Source organism: Cyprinodon variegatus, unplaced genomic scaffold, assembly GCF_000732505.1.
Source record: "Cyprinodon variegatus isolate N-32 unplaced genomic scaffold, C_variegatus-1.0 Scaffold285, whole genome shotgun sequence".
Classification (NCBI taxonomy): Eukaryota; Metazoa; Chordata; class Actinopteri; order Cyprinodontiformes; family Cyprinodontidae; genus Cyprinodon; species Cyprinodon variegatus.
In genome coordinates, this window is record NW_015150738.1 from 302430 (window position 1) to 322027 (window position 19598).

Here is a 19598-nt window from a genome sequence, read left to right on the forward strand (position 1 = left end):
TATTTTAATGTTGCATGGATCCTTTTTGGCACTTTTATTTAAAGAAAAATGTATTGTGTAGTTATTTTTTGCTACTGTATAATTCATGCTGATAAGATGAAAGCTGCCAGCTTGCAAATTTGATTCCTGGCCACAACTTTCTTCTTTAAATATGGCATACTTTTTTTAAATGCATACTGAAATAAAAAAGAAAAATGGCATTATCCACATTTAATCAAATCAATACAATTCCTTGTCCACACTTGATTTCTGTTCCTTTCTTAGCTATATGAACTGTGTAGTGTTGCAAATCATTCTGTCCTTCAACATCTCGGCAATGACAACTGGGTTTCTGTGTGCTTGTTTGGGAATTACAGGTCTCTCCCTAGTCTGCTCCAGGCTTCAGCTTGGAGAACCCAGCCGCCAAGATTGATCCCAGCAGCTGGAGCGGCAGCGAGAGCCCTGCCGAGGACATGGAGCGGATGAGCGATTCAGCGGACAAGCCTGTGGACAACGATGCCGAAGGGGTCTGGAGTCCTGACATAGAGCAGAGCTTCCAGGAGGCCTTGGCCATATATCCCCCATGTGGACGCAGGAAGATCATCCTGTCAGATGAAGGAAAGATGTATGGTAAGTACAGATCTGTCTGACTTTAGTACTAAGCCCCAGTGTATCTGCTTTTCTCTAATTTATGTAAAGTGCGCTTTATTTCTTTGATAATTTTCCTTTTTTCTAATGTGGTTAAAAATGTCAAAATTACAATCTTCAACTAAAGCTAGAGGCAGAAGCATTATAAGCTTCACATTAAGAGTATATTGTCATGATGGCTCCATCAGATGGACATAAAACCCACTGTAAAAAAGATGTTTCATTTGTGGGAAGGAGTAATTAAAAAAAGACAAAAAAGAAAAACAAACAAGATCCATCCCTGGTTTGCTGGAGTGCAAGTTTATGAGTAAAGCAACATGAACTATTAGCCAGAAGCAGATGGTACCGCTGCTGCCACCAGCTGTACCCCTTCTCTTTCCTGTCTCCACTCACTCTCCCCTCCCCGGTCCTGGCTCGGTGATGTCATGGAAAGCACGAATATTTTCTTTCTGTGGTGTTGGACGGACTCTCAGCCTGTCAGTTTGAAGTGAAAGCAGAAAATCCCACTGAGCATTAGCTTGCAGCTGTCATGTGACCCCCCTGTCCAAACATAATGCTAATTTTACAAGTTGTATTGAGACCTCTCATTGGTCACTACAAACATCTAAGCTCAGACAACACCTCCCTCCCCATGGTCTTTTTCTCTAGCTCTCCAACTCAAACAGATTGTGGATACCCAAGAAGTCTACTCGGGATTAAAGATTAAAGATTACAAAGAAACATTGCTAACAGGAGGACTTTTTCTGATCAATACAAGGGATGCCCTCTGATCTAACCAAAATAATATTATTTACACACTCTTTCTTATATAACTGTGAGGGAAATAACCAATTTGCTTGGTAAACATCGTTAGCTCTTGCCAGATGTGTCTCCTTTTTTTAAAAAAAAAAAAGCAGTTTTAAAACCATTGTTAACAATCTGAGAGAGATTTTCTATATTTGTGGTGCATTGTAAGGAAATATCCCTTTTATTTTTCAGAGGTTTGTGCTATTAGATATGCTCTGGATCTAGTTATAGGTATCTTGCATTGTCCTCAGGCTGTGTGTCCCTTTCTTATAACGTGAGAGCTGTAAGATACCAGTACATTTTTTTTACATATTGATGTGTAAAGAGGCAGAGGAAAAAAATAAAATGGCAAAAAACCTGAATTTAAAGTGAATTCTAATATTTTCTAACATGTATTTTCTGTGATTATGCTTTTGGGCTCTGTCACGATAAGTCCCATTTTGGTGGTAATATGTGGAAGACAGCTGGGTGCACTGTCATTCAGTCATTCAGCTTTGTAACGGTTGCTGTGTTTTAGCAGCAGCTTTATAATATGAACAATACAAATTCCCAACATCCGTCAAGTCACCATTTGTCTATTACTACAACAACAAGCTGTGTTTTATGGAAGGAACATCTTTAAAAAAAATACAAAATTGCTGACAATTTATCATTTAGCCCTTTCGACAGGGAAGTGGACGAAGCCAATCAAACATGACAGCGTTGCTGATGATAACTCTGAATCTGAGTGCTCGGTTAGATTACATTTTTAAAAATGACAGTGAAATTAGAGTTGTTATGATTTTGGACACTTTGTTCCATGTTCTTTTTCTCTTCTAAAATAACTGTTAGTGTCTGTTTTTGACTTGTCTTTTTTTTTTTTTTTTCTTTTTTTTTTCTCGCTTGACTCGGCTGATGACGAGTAACACTTTTATTATTATTAAAGGGGGGCTTATTTCAAGTTAATTTCAACTAAAATTAAGTTTACATTGTTCTGTATTCATTTTTTCATAAAGAATCTGTCTGGATAAAAAAAAAAAAATCAATCTAAAAGAAGTATTTTATATAATGTATTTCTATGCTCAAGGTTATACGTTTTCTTGTTTTGTTTGAGCTAAATGGTTAATCAGTTCCACAGCATTAAAGATGGGATGTTTAATATTTTTACGGCTGATGCAGTTAAAAGAAAAGTGAAAAATTTCAAAATAGCGGTGGTTGTAGAGTGTCAATATGATAAATAATATGTGCGAAATGTCTATATTCCAAAAAAGCAACTTACAGCTAAGCCCAAAATTATTAATGATCTTTGGAAGGTTTGGTGTGTTGTGATCATATATTGATATCAGAAATCAGCCAAATATCAGCCAAAAAAATAATATATCAGGATATACTGTATAACCCTGCGTCCAAAATCTCTCTTATAACCAAGCTGATAGAAACACTCTCCTTGTGTTTAAAGTTAATGTAACCCATTGGGTAATAAAACATTATTCATTTCATCTCATAACTATTGTTCTTTGTTAAACTAATATCACTTTATAAAGCCTTCTCCACCAGTTTAAACTAAAAAATAGATAATAAAGTAATTGTGACTCATTCTGATGCCGTTTTGGGTCAATGTTAGTATTGGTCAATGCTCCAATCTGCAATATAGGTATCGTATTTAAAAATGAACAAGGTATATCCAGACATCCCTAGTTTAAATTAATCTTTTGCCAGCTGTTGCTGCAAATAATCACTTACTTACTGAAATAAAGCTAGCATATCTTTATTTTGTTTCAGGAATGACAATTTCCATATTTTGGAAATATATCTATTTGCCTAAAAACACAGACTAACGATTAGAAATATTTGAATCTGTTTGATTTGGATAAAAGTATAAAAAAAAGATCAAAGATACCAGTGAATTTAATTTTGTTAAAGTGTATGTCATAAACATGATAATTTGTTATATTTCGACAAAGCATTGGAAGATGCTTTGTTCTATTTTTCTAATCTTGATGCAAGCTGTGGATGTAGCCCTTAAAACACACCAAGTTCCAAAGAAAACCTCTCCTGGCATCTGAAGTTAATGTGGCAACAAGAAGACAGGTATTTGTAGTTTAGAGACTCTGGGGATGGCATAGTGTTCCATACACAGAGCTCATCACAAGAGCTGCCCTGAGTGCCCTTAAGCCCTTTGTTATCCTGGGGTAGAGTGCAGTTAATTAGCAACAGTCTCTATAGCAACCGTGCTGCAGTACAAAACAATTTCTAATTTCTGCTTCTTAGCCTATTGTGGTGTTTACCTGAAGGGCTTTGAATGTGCCGAGACCACTGTTGGCTGGCACTGCGCCCTTTGTCCGGGGCTAATTGTAGCAGCACTGGTAGACATAGCATCTGCATAGACTGCTTTAGTAGCCTCACAGTTTACTTAGGAGAATAGCTTAAAAAGGTAATGCAAAGTGGAGGGCAACACCACCAAGCCAAAGGCCTAAGAAAGATGCGGCACTTGCATAATTTACCTGCTGTGCACGGCTGCATTCATTTATCCTAGAAATAGAGTTGATAAGTGACACAACACGTTTCACTCAAATTGTATGTTTATTCATTGGATTATGTATTTGCTCTACCCAGCAAACTAAATATCATTGTCAAATTTCTATCAGTTACTGTTGAGGAGAAACAAACTGAATTTTATTCCATCTATAGATAAATAATTATAGATATTCTTTGGCAAACTCATCATCCTGTTATTTGTATTTATACCATTTAGGATTGCTTTACTTATATGGTGAAAGTTAATTGTCACGTTATTTCATCCAACATTTTTTTAATACAAAGGTTGCAGGAACAGTAATCTAAAATTTCCTTCCAGGCCTTATTTGCACTTATTATAAAAAAAGACCAAAATCAACGTGTTTAATAGCTAAACATTTGATCGTTATGCCTGCATCCACGCATGTTTTGATGTAAAGCTTTTCCTATTATCATTCAGCTGTTTGCTCTGCCATCTCATCAGAGGTCCAGCGCAGACCCCTCCTGTGGGAACTAAGTGGCACTTGGTTTGCAGAGATGCCAAGGATGAGTTAGATATAATGAGCAGACCTGGCTTGCCCCTGATGGCCCAGTGCTGTGCTCCTCTGGGGCTCGTCTCATCGGGCCAAGCATGCTCCGAAACGGAGCGAGTGGACCTGATCTCCCCTGCTGGGTAGATAATGAGGAATTCTGGGATCAGCTCAGGCTCCCCGAGTCACCTGCATTCACTCAGAATAGAGTGTGAGGAACTTCATTGCAGGGAAGGCATCATACACCTCTAGAATAATCCCTAATTTTCTTGCTGGCTATTGTCAATAAAGGACCACTGTGTTTTCACACACCATTGTGGTGAAAAAGTCCAATTATTTTATGTCTTTCATAAAAAAAGTAACTTTTGAAAGTGTAAATGGTATTAATACTTCTATAAGTAGGAAAGGAAGAAGGACATTTTAATTTCATATTAAGAATTTAGAAAGTTCTTAGAAAAGGTTGTCTCAAGCAACTTAATCAGCCATCTTGTTACAGTACGATCATGGACAAGTAATTTCATGTCAGGCCCAACCTAACCTAATTAATGTCATAACAGAGAGATGGATGTTACAATGCATTTTTGGTAATATTTAACACCAAGCATTGCTGGGCCATATTTCTACCTGTGCATTCTTAAAAAAATTACTGTGTTCAAAGCAGTGCTGTCTGCCAAGGCAGGGTTAGGATGTTCCATTGATCCTTTAGAATCAGTTAGACCTGTTCTCTTTTGTTCTCTTTTTATGCTTCTTTCTTAAAGGTTGATGTTTCTGCACTCGATGGTTTGCAGCACAAGAGAAGAATGTAAACCGATTTCCAGTACTCTTTACTAATTGCCCTTTTTAGGAAATTATTATTTTGCAGCAAGTTTGTAAGAGCTAATTTGAGCTTAAGTCAGTTTCACTGTGTTTACTACTCTTTGGCTTAACGTCCATTTGAATTCTGCAGATACACTAGTTTAGGGGAAATGATGCAGAACAACAGTGGTGTCTCTTTGTTTGCTGTTACATTCTGCTTAATCTTCCTTGCAGATGTGCACATAAATAGAAACTACAGTACCTTCAATCTTTATGACTCTGGGGTTTCAATATAATTTTTATTTGATATTATTTTTTTTTTCTTTGTTTTTTTTTATCCTGGTTTTTTAAATAATCTGAAAAAACCAATAATTTTGAGCGCATTGAAGATATTCTTCCTCCCTCTGTAGATGTGTTTGCAATGAATGGTTTGCAGGCTGTGGCTCCATGTCTGTATGAATCAGGAGTACTCGGGGACACTCCCTGCTCACTGAGGTCTGTGTGAGGCCCTCAGAGCCAGGCTTCTGGTTTCAGATTGCATGTTCCCAATTGGCTGCTTTTGTTTGACAAAAACACAGTCAGTCTCCAGTTTCTTAAAGATGCAGTGTCACATTTGATGTTCTATTTACAGAAGCTAAGCAGCCTTTTGTTGATTACGAAATATTCCATAGATAAAACTAAACTAATTCTGATGAGAAACACTAAGGTTGATAGTAAAATTTGTGTTATATACACAAGAATGGAATTTTAAATCCACTTTTGTGCTGTCACCGGACTACACTCCAGTGATGACACAGTTTGTCATCTCATTCTTTGCTAGTGTAGAGAAAAGTCTTTCAGCACTGAACTGCACCCCTGGAAACAAAGAGGGTCTGTGGCATTCACTGTAAGACGATCATAATAGTGCTGTTTTATGATCTAATGCTGAAACATTATCCTTTTCCAAATCAAGTCAAAGTCAAATTGAGACTTATTGTCTCTCATGTCATATAGCAAGGAGTGCACCATAGAAGAAAAAAAGAACTTGAAAAGCACTTGGAGAGCGCAGACCTCACCAAGAAGCACATTTCCCCCCAAATTGTGATACCTTTAGTTAAAACACATACCAAATTTAAATCAATTTTTCCTTGGCATGAGGCGCACCTCTGGTATTTTCTTTTCTCCATAATATCCGTTTATAAGTTTTTAATTGATCCTGCTAACAAATCAACATTTACTTTTCTTGTATTTTTGACTTCAATAAAATACCTCCTGACTTTTTGAGTCCGATGCTGAAGTTAGTTAGAGAATCTTATTATAAGCTTATAATAATTCCTGTATCCAGATAGAACATTTCTGAGTGCGGACCCAATGGTATGGAATCAAAGATAATCTATTATAAAGCCTGAGAGGTAGAAGCTTTTTTTTTTTTTTTTTTTTGCAAAACATTACATCTGTCATAATGTCTGGAACTGTATTGAATACAGTTTGGAAGTAAATTATAATTATTGGAGGAAAGATTATTTCACATTAAAAAAAGATTTTAGTTAAAAGATTTTAAAGAGGTTTTAAAGGTTTTAGAGAGCTTTGATTTTTTACCTTCTATCTTCTGTAAATTAAATGCATAAAATGATAGAGCTAGTTTCATCTGTTGCTGCTGCAGTTTGGGTTGTCTCTATCAATAGGCTGAGTTATGAATAGTCTTCAATTGATTATGCAAACTTCAAATTACAAAACAATGCATACATAAAACATGAAAAAAAGAAAACTTACCATAAAGTTTGACTTTTCATTTAAACACATAATCATCATAGACAGCCTGTCTGTTTTTCCCTCAGCTGCTGAATTGATCCTGAGAGATTGAAAATATTGATTGGGCTCAGTGTCTTACTTTGTTGTGGAGAAGGAGGCCAGAGCACCTTCCTGACTGTTAGCACTGTGTTCACACATTGGACCTGCCACACTGCCAGTTTCTCAGGAGACTCATAATTACAGCAGTCCTTTCAGATTAGTCTAGTAGCCAGCCCAACTGTGGCCATCTATTTCATCTTCTTTGCCTCTCCTGAGAGGCAGACCTCAACACAGTGACCATGGCAGCCTCTAAAGTAATGTATGTGATGCTAAACGCACTAGCTCCTAATTGATAGAGTGATTCAGGCAAGGTCTTGCTGTGCACATTGGTCCCCTGTGAGTATATTGCATAGAGTTGAGACCATAGCAGGTTTCAGCCCCTGCCTTTTTTGAGAGGCACAGAGCCAGGAGAGAGGAAATAGAACGGGCTTGGACCCGCTGAGTGATAAAGAGGTTGTCTTTACGTCTGTGTTCTGGCACAGTTCAGCAGAGGTTGGCTGCTGTAATCCCCCCAGTGTCTCCAGGAAGGCTCAGGTTAGTGACCTGCTGCTTTGTGATGTCTTGTAAGATTTTCAGAGAACGCCTCACCTTTAATCCCCCACTGCTCAGCTAACACATTAGCTCAACTGCTCCTGACCCAGCTTCTGCAATAAAGCCTTTTATCTAGCTCAATAAGGTCATTTGAAGTTAACTATTGATTTCTTTTGCTCTTCAGAGAAAAATGGATTTTTAAAGAGCTGTTAATTACACTTGCTCACTACAGTATATTGAGAACTTAATTTCTGGGGCTGTATTCTGTTATCCTGGCTGATACTCAAAACACAAGTTCAATAAAACATCTGTTCAGACATCTAGCATATTTAACGAAAAATGTTCTAAGAACAGGGAAACATTGAATAAAAACATTATGTATATAAGAATTCAAAAGAAGATGAATTAGAAGAACATTGCATTATTCAGCATAAATTATTCTGACACATTTTTTTCTACAATTGTGGAGAGTTTAGTTTCACTTTAGTCTGAGATTAAACTTGAGCTTTTCAATTAGCTAGTCCTTTCCCTTCTTCTCTGAATCACTTTAAACTGTTCAATTAAAATGACTGGTCAAATTTACCCTCTAATATTATGGCTCCAAACCAGGAGTTAATCAGAAAGCCATGATGGTCAAGAAATAAAAGGGTAAAGCAGAATTTGGAAGTAAGTGGGGTAAAGATGATGGTCTTGGAGATCTATGAGATCCATGAGATCATAGTTTCACAAAAAATATTCAAGCACAAGCCCTTCCGCACTGAGAGCTTTGGCGTTCCACTATGGCTAGATGATTAATGAGATCACATGTAGAAGGGAACGGAGAACCACAAGGGTTGTGTCCCACAACTCTTTAAGGTTCACCTGGTGCCAGTGCTCAGTCTGCTATCATTGATTTGGTTATCTGTGTCACATTGGCCCTGTGATCCTGTCTCACCATTACAGCTCATGATCTTACGTGGTTGTGACCTCCAGAAAGACAAGAGTTATAATATCAATGGTTAGTTGGTTAGTTTCACCCCCCTGCTCTGCGTTAGGACCTTTTACCTGATTTCAGCCAAAGTCACGTGATCTCAATGGATCTTGTTTTGTGTAATGTTACATTTATGCTGTACACAGAAAAACAGACAAACACAAAAATACAACCTCCTTGGTAGAGGTAAAAAAACAAAAAAATAAACTGAATATAAAAATCGTTTGATCCACAAACAGCCAATAAAAACAACTAATAGAGGCAAAAGGTGCCATATATGATGTAAATGCTTGACATCAAGAAACACAACACAACGTTCTGTAAAATCTCAGCATCTAAATACATAACAGATTTGTTGTGAGTGTATCGACCTCAGACCAATCAGGTGTTCTAGTTCAATCTTCGCTGTGGTTTTGGAGTGTTGTATAGAGGAGGGCTTTCTATTGTAAGAATATAGGGCTTGTATTCATTGTCATCATGGCACATGTCAAACACACAGTTCAGCCTTGAAGTCTTCCCTCTGGGTTCACACATGTGAGCATGAAACCTCCACAATTCAGCATATTAAAGCACTTGTAACATGCAGCTGGTGTATGTTATGATGATAAGTGATCTCAAATTATCTGACTTAAAACATAAAAATTAAAGACATAGAAAAAAAAACATGCTAATGTTAGAATAGAGAATATAAATACCCTTTATAACCTGATACAGCTGCACAGACTATATATTTGCAATAATTATCTAGTTATTACTTAGAGTAACAGGTAATTGTTACTTTTAGGAACTTTTGAATTTATAACTGACATTGTGATCTCATCCTATTATTATGGAGAACATCAATCAGTAGGCTCAACATTTTGTCTCCAAGACATGGCTAACATAATGCAATGAATGGATAGCATGTGGATTTTCCCTTATAAAAGGGATGTCAGGTTTTCTTTTGAGGACTGGAGTGAGAGGCTCTTCTTTGCCTTGCAAGCATTGGCTCCCCCAGTGATATTTCAAGTAAAAGCTTGCTTCCCCCTTTCCCTGTTGCCAAAACCTGGAGCAAATGCCTTCATATTGTTGGCTTGGGCTTTTGTGATGTTAATATCTGTCTAACACCACTGAGTCATCTATCATGGATGACAGGAAAGCTGCGGGCATTGAGACAGTCAACTGCTTACACACCAACCTTTACAGACACATACAAAAACCTTCAACTGAATGCACATTTTACATTAAAATCCATATGGCCATGTGTTGTTGTTGTTTTCCAAGACAGATAAATCCTTCCTGTTGCGAGTAGCACTGTGGTTCTCCTCAGTGTTCTGTCACCTACAGTCCAATTATTGATCTCTGACACAGAACAACATACTTCATATTCAACCTTACTGAGGAGTCTCCTGAATAGAAAATATGATCAGAATGTTTCCTGCAGATTTAGTCAGAAAGGGAGCTTTGTTATTTGTGAAAAACCCTTATCAGTATGACCGTAGCTTATTTTTAAATTTACAATCTTTACATTAACCTCTTAAAACCCAACGGGTTGCCGGCGGTAATAATTCAGAATGCATAAAATTCCACCGGTAAAGTTTTTACCAGCAGGTGGAGCCATTGCGCGCAGCTCCAAGCTGACACCAAAAGTTAAAAATCCCACAGCTCTGGAACTGTTATAGCTAGAGGTCTGACATTTTCTGCATTTGTGGTTCACATGATGTAGAACAAATATAAGACAACGAAAACCTGCCTTTTCTCAAGAATGTCTTTATTACTTCAAAAAGACCTATCTTTTCCGAGAATAAAAAAACAACTTTGAGTCAAGTTTGAACTGATGCAGGTTGGTCTGTGTTATACTCACCCCATTTTAATTTATATATTAGGAAACTAGAGGGTGTTAGCTTTCAAATAATGTATTGCACATGTAATTTGGGCTTACAGTTCCTAAGTTATTTGCTTTTCCATTTGGGTATGCAAAATAGGCGAGGATTACCAAAAATGAGGTGGATGTTAAGAGCTTAAAAAAAAGAGCCCTCTGTGTCATAAAGAAATCTTTTTGCCAAACTGTGGAAGATTTTTGATCTTGGAACTATATCTCGGAAGGGTTACAACTGCAGGTCGACACCTTTTACTCACAGCCTGGAGTCATTCATTTGCTGTGTGAACCTGTATGAAAATCAGGAAGAGAGGATGTGACTTAAGAGCCCAAATCCACAAAAGAGTTTGAAGTATTTGGCATACTAAAGAGGGTCAAACACACAGCTACATTTAAATACCAAACTAGTAAAAGAAATCCCTAAAGGAGGAACTTTAAGGAAGTTAAAATTAAACATTTAGTGCATTTAAAACATATATACCATGGAGATTTTTTCCTTAAAGCTCTTAAAACACAGAATTCAATTTTGCGTCCGATCCCACAGAAAAGTGCGTTGGACGAGTTTGTGGCATTAAGCTCTCATTGAGAGTCAATGGGGATTATCAAACCCAACACGATTTTCTGCGGCTTGTGTAGCTCCAATTGAGAAAGACCCCAGGTCTTCTTTAGTCAGACTAAGCAGCAAGACTAAGACTCAGTCATACTTTTCATACCTAAAAATATATACCGGGGAATTTCAAAATGGTCGGGGAGACAGCGCGGGACGGAGTGACTGAACCCGACTGGGTCCGAACCCGACCCCGACTGGGTCCGCACCCAGTGATGGTTGCCGCGGCTACCGTCACCGGTTCGGGTTTGGTCGCTCCGTCCCCCGCTGGCTCCGGCCCTGGACCAGCCCCGGAGCTGGGATCTTCTGATACACAAAAATAATCCATGCCTGTCGAGTCTTCGGATCCTTGGGAAGACTGTGAAAATTTTCTCCAAGCAACCTGGAACACTGCATTTACAGTATGTCAATTTCGGGGCGCGGAAGTTTAGAATTGTGAGATTTGCAGAGAAAGGAGGTGTTAATGGGGTTTGAACTTCTCTGTACGTCCCTTTCACTCACTGAACTATTGTAATTCATCTATGACAATATAAACTCTGTATTCAGTCTATGGCCCCTTTAACTTGAATAACATTGAACATTTTGGCCCGGCCCATGTAACTGTCTTTAGCCATATTTCGATCAAAATGTCATGCATATTTTAAAGCAACTCTTAAAATAAAAAGCAGAAAAAGCACATTAAGCATTTTTTTATTCATTTGAGCAAGTTAACCAAGTGATGCAAAGCAACATCACCATATGTTTGTGCAATGCTTAGCTGTGACAAACAGGAATAGAGACAGCAAACTATTGCAGACCACAGACCATTGATGGACTGAGGTTTTAATAAATATTTTGCAATGGGGAAAGTTGTGCTTTATCATATCAGCTAGGATAGCAATGATTAGCGATGAGTAGTAGGCATACTTCAGACTAAGATATTGAAAAGAAAAGAACATTTAAATAGTTTACATCTGTTTTAGAGCAGCTACTGTTGTTAAAGGCAGTCGATAATGTTGTCTATTAATATCTTAGTGTGTGGTTGCACTGTCCCTCAGACTACAAACAAAGAAAGTCAATTTGAAACCACATATATGCAGGCAATCTGTTGGCTGATTCTGGGCCAGAGAGCTGTCTCATAGCAGAGAGCTTGGCCAGATGTGATTGGGGTTGTGCCTGCATTTGGGTGAAATAAAAGGCTGTTACAGGAAATGGATGCTTTCAAAAGGAGGAAGGGGGGGAAGGAAACCAGAGCAGTAACCTGTCAGGCAAAGTTTTTTTAACTGCTTTTAGATTGAATAAGTCCACATTTTTAAAGGATATGTTATTTTTAACATCTATCACTTTTTAAATCATTGTAAAAACAGCTTGATAAAGGAATATCAGGCAAAAATATAGGATAAAAATATGTGCTATTGAATTATGTGAACCGGTAATAATGGAATAAAGATTCTGAAGCACCTATTTATATAAGGGCTGTTACTCTATTGTGAACCTTGGGGAGCCATGTGCCTTTTAAGACATAAAGCTTCTAACTGTTTCTGTTTAATGGAAAAAGAACAATTTTATGAACGACTTTGTTGTAAACAAAGCTCTTAACCACAACAATCTGATGGAGATTTTTTTTTAAATAAAAAAAAATAGGACATAGTAAAGTAACTAGAGGTTTTAGCAAATACATAATAAACCATATAAAATGTTATTTTGTTTCATTGACCATTAACTATAACTACGAAGGCCTGACTGCTGAGTAATAGATTTGGTAAGATTAAGATTTACAACAAAAATTTAATTTCAAAGGCCATTAGAGCCTTATTACTTTGATTATGTTTTATATATATATATATATATATATATATATATATATATATATATATATATATATATATATATATATATGGAGAAAAAGCTAGCATACCCTATATCAGAGGTCCGGCCCTCAATCCACTATCCTACAACATTCAGAACAAACCTTCTTCTAAATCAGTTAAATCAAATGAATGACTAAGAAACAGGCCTATGCAGGCTGAATGAGATGATGAGGGGTGAAGGGATATGCAATTTGCTAGAAAGTAGCTAGGACTAAATGTGACCACCTCTGCCCCTCACTCTAATAGCCTGATTTAACCCCAATGGTTTAAATAGTTTGAGTTAGATTCTTTTTTTTGTTACTAAGTTACCACTCTTTGGCATCAAATAATGCCAAAATTAAATAATTAAAGCTTATAATCCAGCCTCACCATTAATAATATTATCTTTCAACTAAGTCCAGATTTCTGCCTTGACTCTGTGCAAAACTTTATTTCTTCATAAGACTGGTATGTTCTGGACAGTCATAAAGTGTTCATATCAATAATATCAAGTGCTAGTATCATTGCCGAATGATTTTCAGCTATTGTTACCTCATCAACTATTTAGCATGTCTAAACATATGTATGCAGACTTCACAGTAAAAGTATACGGGTACATCTAATCCAGCTTTATTTATAAAGCACTTTAACATTTCTTTAAGTACTAAAGTGCTGTACATGGAATGTCGTAAACAGTTGTTTGCTTCTTCGTAAGTTGTGCTCATTGCAGAACCCTGAGAAAACCCGCCATAACAGAGTAATGTGCTGCTCCACAACTGCCCACACCAGATTTCTGATTTCTTTAATCAGTGCAGAATAGTTTTTGAGTGCAGCCATGGTGTCTAAACGAATTTCTGAAGTTCTTCCAGCTGATATGGTCTTATATGGTCTTATAAACTGATCAGCACTGCCAACTTTAGTACCGGTAACTGAAATGTACTAGTATGCTACATGTAGGCTGTTAGTTACCCTACATTTTAGAAAGACCTTTTTTTCCTAACCATAAGTTCACCTTTTTTAATCTAAAACACAAGCCTGTACAAAATTGATAACTTTTTTTTTTTTTTTAAACCATTGCCCTATTTAATATCTGGAACAACACCACTATAGCTGCATTTTAGTTTTTTTCACATAGCTGAAAGAAAAAAAATGCTGTTGCTTTATAGTTACTCCAATATTTTTTTTTTTATATTGGCATTTAGGTTTTTAAAGGTGACACAAACAAAAACAATATGGTTATTGTCTTTTTGCGATCTTGTTTTGAGAAAAAAAAAAAAAAAACAGGCCAACCCTTATGGATTCTGTTTAATTTTGCTAGGGATCTTCACAGGAAGTTAAACCTGGAAGTCACAGGTGAAGCACCCCCTGGTGGCTAAAATGTACACAGTGTTGCTTGAAAGATAAATACCCACCCCATGCTGAAAAAAAAACAGATTGTTTTGCGTTGAAAAAGGGGAAAGCATCCACGCTTGCTAAGATTCGGTGTGCTTTTTTTTCCTCCAGCCTGGTGAAAAGAATGAATTATTCAACAGTAAGCGGGCTTTCAGCTGCCCATTTGTGTGCTTTGATGTCAGAATCAGGACTTTGCATGAATGCGTGTATTGTCATGTTGCATGTCCACCATGTGTGAATTACTGAAAATAACGCTGATCCCTGCCTCATTTGGTAAAGTTTGCAGAAAGCCTAAGTCCTCAAATGTTGTGTTTTTGATGTGTGGGGTGATGTGACCAGGTTCAGACTGGACTTGTGTGAACATGCAGTATGAAAATAATGTCAGGGTCGACCAGCCAGCAATAGTTCCAATCCCTTCCGGCCCTGTCCTTGTGTGTTTAAAAGATTGCTGCAGAAAGCCCTCGGGGAAAGCAGTGAGGGTCTGTATACTTACTGTTGGCTTCTTTTACGTTAGCTTTTGCTCTAGACAGAACAGAACTCTGTGAAACTGCTGTGAAACTGATTGAACTGTTTGCAACCTGTTTTGTTGACAGGCATGTTATAAAGTTAAGTAAGTTTAGTTTTTCATTTGCCCCTTAAATCATTAGATTTTCCTTCCTTTTTTTCTCTTAACTATTCTCTTTACTATAAAATTGAAGAAAAACTGGTGAGTCATCCGATAAAATAAAAGCCCTTGAAAATACAGAAGTTTTTATTTCAGAAAATAATAATTAATTGAATGCACTAGTTTTTATTTTCGCCTTAAAGGTTCTTATTTACATGTATTTAGATTTTCTAGATGACTAACTGAGAGAGTACCCATAACATAATGGGCTATCTACGGAGCCCCTCTGATGACATGGTCAAAAAAAAAATTTTAATTGTGGCCATGAAGTAGTATAACGTGCGCACGAAATACTACTTCGTGGCCACGCAGTAAGTTTAACGTGTGCACGAAATACTTATTAATAATCTTAATATAATTCCTGGACAACTGGTTAAGCAAATCGAGCGTGCCTTAGACCTTAGAGAGGGCGCGCTCGATTTGCTTAGTAGTATTTCGTGCGCACGAAATACTACTTCGTGGCCACAATTAAAATTTTTTTTTGACCATGTCATCAGAGGGGCTCTGTACTATCCTCTTAGTTGTAATACTCTTTGGGCCTGATCTTTAGGTCCCTGTGTCTTAAAACAGGGTTAAATGTCTTTGTATGTGCAGAGCAGATCCTCGAGGAAGATGCTAAGTGATTTAGGTTTGTAATCAAGCAGACTTTGTGTGCAAAACCTTTGTGTGTGTATTAATACGTTTATTAATATACAGATCATATTCTGTTGACAAAAGTGCAAATTCATGCATGGATGGTATACAGATTTTAAAATTTACCACATACAGTACACAGAATACTTTCCAAGACTAAAACTCAACTGCGGCTGCACCCCTTACTTCCCTTTTAGTACTACTGTAAAGTCAGGTGAAAACTGACACACAAAAATACCTGCACCTTTTGTTGCCATAAAGAAGACATTGGTACAATGCCAGACCATGGAGAGAGATTCTCTATACGGTTTCTTTTAACATGGAAACAAACAAAAAAAATTGCACCCCTTATTTTGAATCTTTGAAGATTAGGCTCTAAATATCACGCAATGCAAGGAACATATTTATTTTAGAGCTAATATTAAGTTTTTTTTTTTTTATCAAGATGGTGTCTATACCTCACTGTATGATTTAATTTTAAGAGTAAAGATTTCTTTTGTGATGCCGTGCCTTTGATGAAAAATGTCTGGTGATGTCTTATTAGTACATGTTGCACTTTCTGATCCACTTGTGTCTGAGCAACAACAAGGCTTTCTAATTGATAATGAAGTATAGCAAAAAAAAAGGTTTCATTCTGATGAGGGGTTGGCAAATTTCATGAAGGAGTTTGGCAGTTCCATGGCACTGGCTGGCTACAGCTGGGGACATAATTAGAGTGCCTCCCTACCAATAATTTGTGTAATAGTTTTGGTTGGCAGTGTGTTATTACCATATGAAAGGGCTAAGCAGGGTCAATGCATTGCCACAGCAATTAGAGCAGAGCTGAGGGCAGAAGAATGTTTTGGGTGGTTGTTAATTGGAAATTTCTACAAAGCTATGCTTTAATTATAATTGAGTCAGGGCTGTAGTGTTTTAAATCCAATATATTCAGTTGCCATTATTTTTCTGTAATAGCATGAAAAGCTAGGTCTGTTTCCTTTCAAAGCATTGGGCTTTGAAGAGCCTGTGGTTGAATTAGATTAATTTTAAAGGCTCTGATGCAACTGAGGTTTTTTTTTTCCTATGCTAATGGAGCTCAGTGTTGTTACAGTAAAATCTGCTCAGAATTATTATATATATATACTTCTATAAGTTGTCAGATAAATGATTTTGCTATATATTTTTTAACATGTCCGTAATATCAGGAAAGTGTTCTCCTGTATTTGGCCATCTGGAGTGTGTCAGAGAAAGATGTGTCACAAAGAATACGGACATTATAGGTTTTTTTAGTCCTTGATTTATGCATGCCTTCAGAACAATGAACTGAGATATGTCAACCAGTGAGGGGAAATCAGAAGGAAGGTTGTTCACTTGAATTCCTAAAATTTCATGTTTCATGTTGGTATGTCTACTGTTTTCATCCAAATAGGAAAAAATGCAGATTGACATATAATATAAAAAAGCGAGGTTGTTTGTTTTATCTATAAAATACAGGACAAGCAAACTTAAATGCTGCAGAAAACAGCTAATAATACCTTAACACTTAACACTAATGCATTATTACGGTATATTGAGTTTTTATTGCAACAAACTGGTATTTTTTCCCCAGTTACAAAAATTTAAAATCAAGCTTTTTCCTCTATAGGGAATATCTATTTTAGAGGCACACCTACCAAGTATCTCACCGTCATTTTCCTTATCATTATTAGTTCTAGCAGACTCTATACTATATTTCAACAGTTGCTAGACAGGAAATGGGCGGTTGATGACTTTTGGTGGAGATTGGGATGGCTGCTTTGCGGACCGAAGCCTTTGACAATCAGAATCAGAATTGTTTTATGAATTCCTTGCGGGAAATTCAAGTACAAGTACCACAACCCTATTCGATGTTTATCTCTGATTCACTTTGTCACAAAAAGTAGAATTGTCATGTACATTTAGAGAGCCAAAACACCTTAAACCTTTTCACAATAAAGAAATGCTGTGCATTGGATTCCTTGAGCATGGTATTTGTAACCAGGCGGCAAGTACGGAAATTCCAAGAGGATACCCATCTTTCTCCCTAAAACATAACAGACTGTTTATACAATTTCAAAAAAAGGTATCAAAGTAAGCACTCTCTATTGATTTACTGGGAGAACAGAGCTGATCAGAGTCAACACAGGGAAAATGTACCCACTTTTATCCACATATTTATTAAGATGGGCTTAAAGGGTTTCCACAGGTGGCCATTCAAATTAATTAAAAGTCATTAAATTATTATAATTTTTTTAATTAGGGCCTTAATTGGCATTACAATTCATTAAATGTGATTATAGTGGCATTTAAAATGCTTTATTTAAAAAAGAAAAGTTTATAAAAACAATTTCATCAGATATATTCTATCAGATATAACTGGTTCCGCGTGTTTGCACAGAACTGCTAACAGTTGATCGTAAAGCCGTATGTTCGGAAAACAAGCTTGAGGCGGAGAAAAGGCTAGACTATGGCACATTCCAAGTCTCAGGGAAGTTCTTGGAGTTTCCCTGATATCGATGGTTGTTCACAAATACCCACGAGTCGGATACATTATTCTGGATTTTAGACTATATGAGGTGGTGTTTTTATTTAATGCGAGTGAGAGCATGCAGGCAATACAATAATTTGTGCATCTCCCTGAAATTAGCTTTTGGAACTTGGGATGCCTTGTATGGCAAAATGCAAATTTCAACTAAAGTGGCTAGAAAGCGATGAATTCTGTACATGGCTGCAGCTTGTCCACGGTAAAGATGATGAAGGATATATATATATATATATATATATATATATATATATATATATATATATATATATATATATATATATATATGTATATATATTTATATTTATATGAGAGTTATGAGTACTTGCTAGCATTACATTTATTAGTAACAGCATTAAAAAACGTTAAATTAGAGTTACTCATTCCTGTATAGACCCTGTCTGATCTGTATATCATGCTCTCTTTTCTTTCAGGTCGAAATGAGCTGATAGCCAGATACATCAAGCTTCGGACTGGAAAGACAAGAACTCGCAAGCAGGTAAGGCAAGAGACAAGCAGCTCCTCCTGAAAGGGCATGTCATTAAAGCAGACTCCAGATGGATGGGCATCAGGATACTCTGATCCAAATATTTATATCCCATCACTGCTTGCATGGAGTCTGGAGTTGTTGATACCAATGAAAGATATTAAAAAAACATTTGGATTAAAGATTTTTTTCCCCGCTCAGAACATTCCAATTTTTAATTTGAGGGATGAGAATGAGAATCTCAAGTAAAGGGAATAGGCATTTGCTAATAAAACATCATTCATCTTCTTTTGGAACAGCTCTGTTTTTTTTTTAACTTACATAATCACTGGGTTTTATCTAGTTGTTCATCTTCCATTTCTGCTTATTTGGGAGTGAAAAACCATTCATCTATCAGTTGTTAATAATTTGAGTTTTCAGTCAACCAGCAATGTTTCTTATAGAAGAAACTCGTGTCTCAGTAGTTGATAAAGGTAACCTTAAAAAGTAAATGCATCCATTTGGTAAAACTTCCACAGTTTGTAGCAATCAGATGAAATATGGAAGAAATCTTTATTGACATTATAATGGTTAAAGCCTTCTTATAGTTGCTGAGCAGCTCTTTGGATGTTTTAGTGACTCTGTGGTTTATCTTGGGGAAACAGAAGAAACATGTGAACTTATTAACCTTAAACTCAGCTAAGTCTGGGTTAAAAATAATGCTGTGTTTAACTCTATCTGTAGCTCTCAATGGTCAAAAATGGAAAATTTGCAAGCCTGATACGGGGAACAGGGAACTCATTCTCTTGGTGAAAAGAAACAGTAATGTGTAGTATTTTAAAATCTTGAATATTGCAGATTAAAGTGTTTTTTCCTTCTGACAGTCAGTAAATTTTTTATTGCTCCCACCACAATTCTTTAGTGTTTTTATTCACTTAAGTGTTATTGTTTAGTCCAGTGTTTTTCAACCCTGGTCTTCAAGGTACACTGCTCTGCAAGTTTTGGATGTTTCTGAGCTTCAGCACATCTGATTCAGATGTAGGGT

The 19598-nt window shown here is 36.7% G+C and overlaps 1 protein-coding gene across 6 annotated transcripts in view; it reads left to right on the plus strand.

Annotated features, from left to right (window-relative positions):
- The window catches only part of tead1 (TEA domain family member 1 (SV40 transcriptional enhancer factor)), a 56427-nt gene that overhangs the window by 20001 nt on the left and 16828 nt on the right, over window positions 1–19598 (plus strand). For all 6 annotated transcript variants that reach the window (XM_015383456.1, XM_015383458.1, XM_015383461.1 and 3 more), the window contains exons 3-4: window positions 357–609; window positions 18522–18586. In XM_015383456.1, coding sequence (XP_015238942.1) covers window positions 453–609; window positions 18522–18586 — 222 coding nt within the window. In that variant the 5' untranslated portion in view covers window positions 357–452. The remainder of the gene's footprint in view (window positions 1–356; window positions 610–18521; window positions 18587–19598) is intronic.